General features: G+C 38.6%; 1 protein-coding gene across 1 annotated transcript; it reads left to right on the plus strand.

Moving 5' to 3' along the window:
• Nucleotides 1-31: 31 nt before the first annotated feature.
• On the plus strand, nucleotides 32-10,344 carry FMR1NB (FMR1 neighbor). The gene is made up of 5 exons (XM_086619909.1): nucleotides 32-116; nucleotides 2,228-2,341; nucleotides 3,865-4,002; nucleotides 6,871-6,967; nucleotides 10,209-10,344. The coding sequence occupies exons 1-5, from the start codon at nucleotides 47-49 to the stop codon at nucleotides 10,342-10,344; spliced, it is 555 nt and encodes a 184-aa protein (XP_086476035.1). The 5' UTR covers nucleotides 32-46.
• Nucleotides 10,345-10,854: the final 510 nt, after the last annotated feature.

Raw genomic sequence — 10,854 nt, forward strand, 5'->3', positions numbered from 1 at the left:
TATGCATAGCCACATACCTGTTATTACTGTTGTTTTTATTGCAGCAATGGTGCTAATTGGCACTAATCGAGTGTGGGACTATGTGGTGCTGATACTGCTCTGTAGCATCAGTTCCGGTGAGTATTGCAAGGAGAAAAACATTTTCATAGAAGCAGCAAGTACTTTTACTAGCAAAAAGTTTACAATTTTGTTAGCTTGGTAATGATTGAAAAATACTGAAATATACAAGCAGTTAATTACTCCAGATGGGATTGATTAATACTGACACTTAAACACAGCAAAATATGTTTTTTCCCCAACTATAGTTCCCATTTCCCTCTTTGTATGAGAAACAAATGCTGCTTGTTTCGTCTTGCTTTTATTTTACCTTTGATTATAGATTCTCCTATTTTTTCCCATTTTGAATTTTTTTTTCGGCGCACAGTTAAAGATGTTGCTGTATCTGTTGAGATTTGATGTATTTACTACGGTATGTGCCTCAAAATAGCTAGCAAAGGTTTTTGGCTGGTAAATTGCACTCACACGAGAAGTTAAATTTGGTCATCTGACGTGTGTGAGGCTCAGCCCACACATGAAGCTCACATGTGATCCTTTATGTGTTGAGAAACCAGACTTCAGGAACAACCTTTTCAGACCTTAGTGAAAGGCTGTCAGTTGCTGCAAGTGTCATTGTAAAATGCTTCCGCAATATCTAGATGAGGGAGTCATTCTGTTCAAAAAAACAAAAAAACAAACTCAAGGAAAAAAAAAAACCTACAAAAAAAACCCCACCAAAACAAACAAAATAACAAAAAACCCTCAGTGTTTTTTCCGGGGGGGGTGTGTATGTTTGTGAGCTGTAATGCAGATACAGACGTGGTTCAGAAGTGTGTAATGCAGCTTGTATTGGTTGGCAGTGCCCATCAAACCTGTGCTTATGGCTCGTGTCTCATATCAGAGAGCAATGGGGAGGAGAACCATGGTTGTATTTTTAGATAATTCTTACCAAACTGATTGTCAGATAACTCATCTCATGATCTTCCTGTGAAATCATTACAAAATCTTTAAAACTTTCTATTCTTCTGCCTTGATTGCTGGTGGGAAGGGGGACCATGACATAACTGCTAGTGTGAACTTTGCTGGTCACATTTCTGTTGTACATGAGTTTCAGATTCTCTGTTTTAATATTTGTTCAATTCTCCCTAATCTGATGCTTCTTTGTCCTGAGGGAGTGTTGAATGGCACAGAAGAGGCAAGTTGTGCCCCAGGGCAAATAGAGAATTTATATACTGGGGGCTTCTGAAGCTGCCAGCTGAAAAATCATCCAAAAGACTGAAGTTGTTCAATACCTTTGGTTTTGGTTAGGCCATGATCTCAATTCTATTCACAAGGAACTATAAAACCATGAAATGGCTTCCAATAAACTCCATCACTGAAAGCTATTAAAGTTGTGAATGTGTAAGTTTCTCATATGGAGAGAGGGAAAAAAGGCAAGCAAATAGGAATACTGGGGGGGTTCTTTGTTGTTTTTTCCCCTCGTTGTGGAGTGGTTGATTGCCAGTGGAGTCCCACTGTGATTTGTACTTTTGGTTTAATGAAAAAGAGATGTAGTGAGGCAACAAGGTTTACTGATGCCACCTTTTTCAGAGTGGTGTAAATGACAGGTGATGGAGAAGTCTCAGAACAACAAGTCACTGGGGTTTGGGAAAATACTCCAGTACCTCTATATTCAGGGACGTTTTGCTCTTTTTTACACAACTGCTGTAAGTCACTGTCTGAGACAAGACGTTAGGATAGATGTGTGTTTGGTTGTATCTGATAAAACTGTCTTTCACCACGGTTCTGTGTTTCAACTGGAGTCTGATCTTTAGATAAAACAAAGGCTGAAAGTTGTGCTTGCATACGTAAGAGAAATACATCTATAGATGTAACACAGAGTTTTCAGGTAACCTGCACCTTACAGGTGAAGAGTAGGGCTTTTTATCTTGATTTCCACCTGAATGGATTCCTTAATTTAAATTTCACAGCTTTAGTTCTTTGCTCGTTGTGGTTCATGAAGCAATTTGAAGGAATATAATTGGATACAACAGAAAGACGTCTATGCTTAACCTTGCTCGCCATCAGTAGTCACAATTCATAATGACTATAAATGCCTTCATAATGAAAGATAATCAGTATGAAAATGTCATTGCATTTAATTAATTATGGGTATTTTGATGGTAATGAGCTAATCTTTATGAGCTTTCAGGTTTTGCAGCACCAACTCAACGTGTTTTAGAAGAAAGTGAAGTGGCATCCAGGGAACTTAACGTGAATCTGAAAGATGCCTTTGAAACTCTCTTAAGCTACTTCAGGCCAGTGAGTAGGTGTCACTTCATCACCGAAGCTTTGTTTCTCTCTTCCCTTTCCCCTTCTGCCTCACTTCCAGTCCACCCTCCCACCTCAACCTGTCAGCATGTAGTGCATTTAAAACCCTCAGTTTGACACTGTAAAACTCACTAGATCTCTCCAAAATGGTATTGTTAAATGCCCCTATGGAACCATCATAAACTTGCTTCCCCTGCGTTACTGCCCTACCAAACCTTTCATCATCAGTGATGTGGCCGTGCTGGAAACGCTGACAAGTTCTGCTTTGGATCCCCTTGCCTTGCGTTGGGTCTGATAGGAACTGGTTTTCTAGTCTTCCTGTGCTTGCGTAGGAAGGAAAGAGTAATTTGGCACATCCTAAGTGGGAGGATTTTGCTCCACAGCAGTCTCTCTCCTTCTTCTACTGGCTAAGAAAGGCTCCAGGGCCATTAGCTTGGACTGACCCGCTCACCTTCTGGACTCTTGAAGTTAAATGACAAGAACTACATTACTGAGAAGGAAACCACAATATTAATTTCCTAATATCAATAAGAAAGATAATATCTGTGAATACAGAAAGGGCTTGGCATGTACAAAAACTGCAAGTGTGGTTCCATAATGGGGTCACAAAGAGAAAGGAGAAGCAGAAAGGCCACTTTTTACTTAGTATGTTTCTACATTACCTTAAAATCAGTGAACCTACGCTGCTATTAGTACTGCCCAGCGAAGTCTTGTGAAGTCCTGGGTCCCCCACTTAATAAACTGGATTTGGCTACCAGTCATGTCTATGATAAACGTGAGTCTGACAACGCAGCCAATCTTGGGAGTTTTGTTGGAACCAAATGATGCTTTGCAGCTGCTGTGAGTGTCACATAAGGGATGCGACAGCAAGTTTTATAAGAATTAAATACATAGAGACATGTACTATATAGAACTATCTTATACATTTAAGCCCTTCCCACAGAGGATCTCATGACTATCAATAAATCTGTTATTAAATAGCAAATTTTAAAAATTGCTTAAACATTTTGTTCAATAACTGGATGGATATTTTGGGGGTTTGTTCCTGTCAGTTGATTTTCAGCTACTTGTAGACACATGCAATTAGTGCCAAACAGAGAGATGATTAGCTGCAATATATTTTATGCTGGGCCCTTAAAAAATAAAATCTTAAATTGCTGTTTTCTTTTTTTAAATTAGAAACAGTCCAGTCAGAAAATTTAGTTTGTCTTTCCCACTTAGTTTACAAACTTAAGTACAAAAAAGTGGCACAATGGTATTTAGAGTCACTTTTGTAAACGTTTCTTACTGAAACAAAGCAAATTACTTAAGGGTTTGTATGACATTTTAGCTTTTCTGTTAATTTTAATATAAAGATTGATTACTTTTTTTGAAAAGAACAAGCATGAAAGTCAATGATACTATTTTCTGGCAGACTTACCCTATCAAAACATTCTAGGGACACCAAAATGATAACTTTCTCTACTTGAGCATTGTTCCTGAAATAAAGATCTGATATATTACTTCTTTTTTTTAAAGCATGCCGTAACAAAGACGAACAGACCTTAATTCCGTGCCATGTAGGAGAGGACCTTAATGCAACTGAATGCGTGAAAAATAAATGTTGTCCTTCCAAAACCAGCCATGAACTGCCATGTTACATGCCTTTTAAAGATAGTAAGTACACTTCTGTAGATTACTGCGTCATAGCCAAGTGCTGCTTCTGGTCACAAAAAGCAGTTTTTGTTTCTGCGCCTTCCTGTAGTTTTTCAGGTCACTGCTCTCATCAAAGTAAGTGTAAGATTACATTTATTTCTGTATATATATTAATACAGAAAACTATTCATTGATAATGAATTGTCTGGATATCTTGTCAGCCCCAGCACAAGCAAAGAACAAGTGATGGGATAGAAATAAACAGTTACATATGTTAGTACAAAGAATGGAGTGAAGGCTTTATTTGTGGAAAAGGAGGTTTAATCCAAAGTAGCAGTGACTATGAAAGTGATATGAAGAAAAGGTGAAGGAACTGGATGTGTTTAATCTGGTGAAGAGGAGGCTGACTGGTTATTTGATAGCTACTGCAGCCTGTTTAGAAGGGCAGTTACTAAGATGAGGGAGCCACAAACTCTTCTTGGTAGAACCAGATGATATAACAAGTGGGAATTGACACTAATTGATGCTTGGGAAACTTAGCTCGAACATCAGCAGAGGGAGTGGAAATCTTTAGGAAAGTAGTGCAGCTCTAGAACAAGTTGTCAGAAAGGAGGTGGAGTCACCATCCTTGGAGATTTTTGAGACTTGGCGAAATAAAGACACAACTTCCTTGATTTCATGTCGGTGGTAGCCTTGCTTCAAGAAGAAGGTTGGTCTACATGATGTGCAGAAGACTTTTACAACCAAAATTTCTGTAGTTCTATGTTCTCAAATTCTAGCCTTAACATAATGTTTTACCTTCCTTTTTTTCTTTGAGCATAGACTTGGTGTGCATGATTTTTTTTTTTCTCTCTCATACGAAAGAATGCAGCAAACTCTTCGTACATGCTACCTTTGCATGTAGCTCCATGGTAATCTCTGCTTTACTGAAAGGGTTGAATCAAATCTTAATTTTTGTCATAACTTTTTTTCCTTCCTCTCGGAGGACAGAGACTCCGCAACCTCTCAGGGCAACCTATTCCAGTGTTTATTGTTTGAACCCTCACAGTAAAGAACAAAACAAATTTATTATGTTCAGCTTTGTAGAAACAGTTGTTGCTTTTCACGGTGAAGTTGCTTCAACAAACTGTAAAATGCAAAAAAAAAAGAGGCTTTTTATTAGACACAGAATTACTGGGCTTGGAAGGGACCTCTCAGGAGCATGGAGTCCAGTCCTCCCTGCTCAGTCAGGGTCAGCTACAACAGGTTTCTCAGGGCTGTGTCCAGTCAAGTTTTGAATATCTCGGAGGACAGAGATTCCACAACCTCTCTGGGCAACCTATTCCAGTGTTTATTATTTGAACCCTCATAGTAAAGAACAAAGCAAATTTATTATGTTCAGATGAAATTTTGCATCTTGATTTGTATCTTCTGCCTCATGCCCTGACATTAGACACATATCTCTTGGTTTTCTGTCAAGAACAGTGTCAAGATATTATAGTGATATTTGGAGATTCATCATAGACTTACACAGGAACAGAACCAAATATTACCACGTTTTTCCTAACACAGCAATTCCTGTTACACTGTATCTGGTTTTTTTTCACCAGCAATTAAGCAGGAAGAGTTCTTGGCCACAAACAATCTTGCCAAACATGGATGTTAAGTTAGTAAAAAGAAAACATAATCTGGAACTTGATGGTTTAGGTCTTCCAGATATAATTCAGTGTACCTCCATTGATTTCAAAGATGATCTTAAATTTTTAGGGAGAGCTGACTTCATACAGGTATGAAACCCCAAGGGAACACTTGTAAGGTAACATGAATTCACTCTGTGTGTGTTTGTGCTTGCTCAGAAGCAAGCAGAGGTCAGGATCAAACTTTGAAATTTTTCTTGTAGTTGAGTAGCTTCACATTCCAGTGCTAGGGCAGCTGTAATTGCCACTAGCTAGATAACTTTTGGTAGAAGAATGTACCATTTAGTGTGAAGCCATCAGAATCCATTTGTTAGTTAGAGGCATACTGCAGAAATAAAACGTTTTAATAATATCCATTGCCCACTTGGGCCTTTATATTATGTATAAAAGACATTTCACTATGATGAGAAGAAAAGCTGTACAGTGAAAATTACAGCTCTCCTGCTTGTTTTTAGGACACACACTCAAGCAAATGTTAAAATTAAATATGCTTATTCAGCTGTGACTTCTTGATTCCTCATTCTGGTTAAGCTTTTATTGTTTGGACATAAATATCAGGGGCTGACTATTTTGCAGAATTATTTGTTCATAGATTAATTAGCTACTTCAGTGCTCCTGGATGTACAACATATGTCCAAAGAAAATACAAACGCTTACTGCCCTGGGAGCACATGCTGCTTGCCTCGTAGCAATCTGTTGACAAAATAGAAGCACTTAGCAAATATTACACTCATGGCACTTGCGTTTCTGTAAGATGGTCACAGGCTGCATGCTTGAATGGTTCTTATCTGGGAGTTTTGTCTTGAATTTCACTAGGAATAAAGTGAGGCTTTAAGAAAATCCTGCAAGATTTATGAACTGAAAAAGATAAATAGCATTAATTTGCGTGATTTTGTTTCCATTCTTAAAAAAGCTTCTAAAGGACTTTAATACTTTTAAAAATTATTCTTTTCACCCCCACTTCATGCCCTGGACTCACTCAAACCCCAGTTGCTTCTGGAACTAACCAAACGCTTGGGCTGTTTGCACTTAGGGCAAATTTGAGACTTGATCTTTCTCATCTGAGCTCATTTCTAACACGTACTTTTTTTCCCATTGTGTTGCTGGCTGAGAAACATACATGTCTGTCATAGAGGCTAATTTCTGTCATCTATACCTCAATATATATCTCAGAATGATTTGTAACTAATGCAAACTTCTGCTGACTCTACAGATATGCAACTGACATTTCGACTGCTTGTGCTTGCGGCAGGAGTGCTTTTGATTTTGGGGTGCCTACCGTTCTGTTGCTGTGTCTGTTTCCAGAGAGGGTAAGCATTAGAGCATGACCAGAATAAATTTATGATGTACTGCTTCTAAACGTAGAAAATATGGACAACCAATGTGTTTGAAGTCAGGGAGGGGAGAAAAGACTGGAAAAAAAGACAAGAAAATAATGTGCAATCATAAAAAATGAGTCCTTCTATTTTGAAGCTAAGTAAAACAGGTTTGGCTTAACGAAAAAAAAAGTTGGTTAATGCCCCAGTACTCTTTTTAAAGACCCAGTTATAAAGGACGTGGACATCATCTTACTTCACTTGCTTGGGAAGTTCCATGAAGGCACACCGCCTGCCCGTTAGAAAAGCAGTCTGCACATAAAGCCCTGAATGGAGCTTGAGCAGTGGTGCCTTGAACGTGAGTTCAATTCTGCAGGAAGCGGGTCCTCTCCTGGGCTGATGCTGAGGTTTGGTAGATCAGGCTTTTCCTCCCTTGACTCTCAAGTTATCTTCCTCCACTTTCTGCTCTTGCTCCCCACCAAAAGCTCATACATCTATACATGTTGAAGGAGCTTGGTTTCCATTCCTCTCCTCTTCGGCAGGAAGGTAACACCAACAACTGCCACTTGTGAGCAAAATGGTGGCAAATGAGGCTTAAAAGCAAACCAAGCTATGGGGCAGCCTCAACACTGCACACAGTCCATCCTCTTCAACCCAGAACAGGTGTTTTGGACACAGTGTCCTGAGTGAAAAAAAACCCCAGAACATCAGGGAAAAAAAGGAAAGGGAAGTTATGAGGAGAAGTTAATTTCACTCTGTAACATAGGTGTAAATAAAAACAAACGAGAAAACTTCCTGCCACTTGCCTTAGCTCTCAAAAATCAGTGGGAGAAGGGAGACAAAAATGTTTTTTACCTCTACAAGAGAGTGGTGTTACCCATGATAAACAACTGACTGCTGCACAGGAAATGACATGTGCAAGCAGGAATGAATTATCTGAAAGATAATAGGGAAGAAATGAATGAGAAACAGCACTTTGTAAAGAAGAAAAAGTAGAAATGTGTCTGTGTAGGTTAGACCTGGAGTTATGCAGTAAGACACAGAAGGAAAGAACAAAATAGTAGGGCTGAAGAGAGTAAGAGAGATGGGCTGGATGTGCTTGGGAGGAGAGTGAATTAATTCTCTCATGCTTCTAATGTGCAGTGTGGGTTTTTTTGATGTATAGGGCATATTACAGCCTATGAGTGCTATGCAAGTGGTTTAGTGTTTGATATTGTGAAAAGTTTCAGTGTGTGTATATGTTCTTCTGATAATAGGAGAATATAAGCTCCACAACGTCAAAATCATTAAACTAAGATGGAATGTATTGACATAACTGTGCTTGATATTTCTGAGGTGGTGGTTCGTATTGAATGGCTAATGCTACAGCTTGGTTAATATGACAGAATTGTCTTTTTTGTGAAGATTTTTTTTTAACTTTTGCTTTAGTAAGATATTAGTAGTCTGTGTGGGATCATATGCATGCACGTACACACACATAGACTTTACTAATGCGGCTGCTTAGCAGATGGCTATTTGCTATGGAGTTCCACATTTAGACAAAACCTGCTGTGAAAATCTCCACGTTACATCTTACACTGTGCTCAACAGCTGATGCTCAGCATACAGATAGCTGCACTGAGTCATCAGTGACTCTGAAAACAGGAGGCAAAGAATTAACATGAAATTATAATAAATTTTCTGGAAAATGAATTAATATGTGTTCGTTTTGAGAGAATTCACATTAATGTTTAAATGATCATTTCTGTGTTTTTTCATAGCCAGTGAAACTAGGAATATTACTGTTTTGTTATGGCTTGGTTTTTGCTTTGTTTTTTAATGCAGTGATTAACCAGATGCTAAATGGTTTTAATTTCCAACATCATATATTTGAGTTCTAGGAGAGGAGCAATCCTATAACGTTGTAACTTTGAGCTTTACTGATTTTAGAGAAAGTTGATAAGGGATATGGCTTTGAGAAGCATTCCTTTAATGAGCCTAAAACTTTATTTCTAGATGGAAATTCTTTTGTTTTCAATGTTAATGGTCATTGTTGAGAGGGTCCTATGTACAATGCCAAAACTGTACTGCAATGGATGTACACAAAAGTAAAAATTGTTCTCTAGAGTTATCAAAAATAAGAGGGCTTTTGCTGATGAAATTTGGGCTAATTGGACAGTTCTCCTGTGCGTCTTCTAGACCAAATTCCAAGGTTTTCCACAAAGGTCTGTGTTTATATCTTTTATTTAAAACAAAACAAAAAAAAAAAAAAAAAAACAAAAAAAAAAAAAAAAACAAAAAAAAAAAACCAAACCACATTGAGACACCAAACCTGGGTGACTGGCCCTGGAAAGTTTTTTGCGACCACTTGCACTATGTAGCTGGAGGTGGCTGTTTGTCAGGAGATGTCCAGGACTAGGACAGCAGAGGTAATTCCATAATGTGGCCAGACTAAGAACATGCAGGAGCATGGAATTCCTGTAAAATTGATAGAGGAAGCTGAGTACTCCTCCCCTTGCCACACTTGATCAGCACTAGTCATTTCCCAAGTCAGCAAGGCTTTGTTACGTTCACATCCCCGCTTATGAACGGTGTATTTGCCTCCTTCCAATGGGATTTGTCATGCAGGAAGTAGAATCTACACGTGCCTGTTCCTTGGCTATCGACAGTTTCCCTTGTGTGCTATCAACATAATATCTCTCTTCTTGAGTTGTGTTCTCTGATGCTTTTGCTGCGTCCACAACTGTGCTATCCCATCTTATTTCCCTCAGTTCTGCTAGACTTCATTAACAACCACATGGTAGGTTAAGACACTAAAGGTTAGGAAGATGCAGGTGCACTTAACTAGCGCTATATTTGAATAATACCATGTAGATATTAAACATAGAGTAAGAATCAGAAAAGTCTTCATTTCCTTCTGCTGAATTTCTAGTACAGCTGTAGGAAGCAGGCCATAGAATTTGGTTGACTAGTTACTGGGGAAATTTCTGGTCATGGTTGCATTCTATGAATCAGAAGGTGAGCTGAAAATCATGAAGAAAATGTAAGAGATGGGAAAAGCTTATTGAAATGCTTTTCCTAGCCTTAATCTCTCTGTGTCGTAGTGATGAAATCTTGAGATGGTCCCTGAAATCAGCTGTAGCATTGTGCATTTTTTCACTGAAGCTGGGATTTCATGGCTGAAGTCTAAGTGGTCTTCTTTAAATTCCTCCTTTGGAAGTCAATTAAATTCAGCTGTTGTCTTAATATGTTGCAGTCAGTGTATCAGTCCTTTACGAAAGGCAAACAAGGAAATAAAGCAAATTCTGCAGAGGAGAAGAGCACAAAGTGAAGAAGGTTATGCCCTTTTACTGGATGAATATAAGAAAGACTCTAAGGACCATAAGAACTAAAAAAAAAAGGTAAAGTAACCTTGGAGTATTCTTTTGTTCTTTCAGTTTAGGATTGTTATCTTATATCAATTCTGTATAGAATACTAAACTTACACAGTACGAAATGCCTGTTGCTTCCCAGTCCAGTAGACTTTGTCAAAAGGCACTGTTTATCAGGGATCCCCTTCAATTTCTGTTGTGGGAGGAGTAATGAATCTGCAAGAATTTGATTGCTGTCCTGGGATGCTAAACAACAGTGGAGCAAGTCATGGATAATATTACAGTCCTAGGTTTAAGTCCTCTGCCATTTCAGTGTTCCTATCCGATGCACAAACTGTGCTGCATGGGAAAGTGGAAAAGCAAAGTAAGGTTCTTCCACTTTCAGGAGATGCAGATCCGTTTACAGACATGGAGAAATCTGTCCCTCCGTATGGATAAGGGTGGTTTACTGCTGACATGTTTACATAGCTCCATGTCTTGGCGTTCTTCCTCAATGCTGGAAAGCAGCTTACTCAAATAAATGTAATCTGA

Source organism: Tauraco erythrolophus, chromosome 13, assembly GCF_009769465.1.
Source record: "Tauraco erythrolophus isolate bTauEry1 chromosome 13, bTauEry1.pri, whole genome shotgun sequence".
NCBI classification, from domain to species: Eukaryota; Metazoa; Chordata; class Aves; order Musophagiformes; family Musophagidae; genus Tauraco; species Tauraco erythrolophus.

Coding starts and splice junctions, on each gene's coding strand:
- FMR1NB (XM_086619909.1), top strand. CDS start 47: ATGGTGCTAATTGGCACTAATCGAGTGTGGGACTATGTGGTGCTGATA. Junction 2,342..3,864: donor AAGCTACTTCAGGCCAGTGA/GTAGGTGTCACT, acceptor TTTTTTTTAAAG/CATGCCGTAACAAAGACGAA. Junction 4,003..6,870: donor TTACATGCCTTTTAAAGATA/GTAAGTACACTT, acceptor CTGACTCTACAG/ATATGCAACTGACATTTCGA.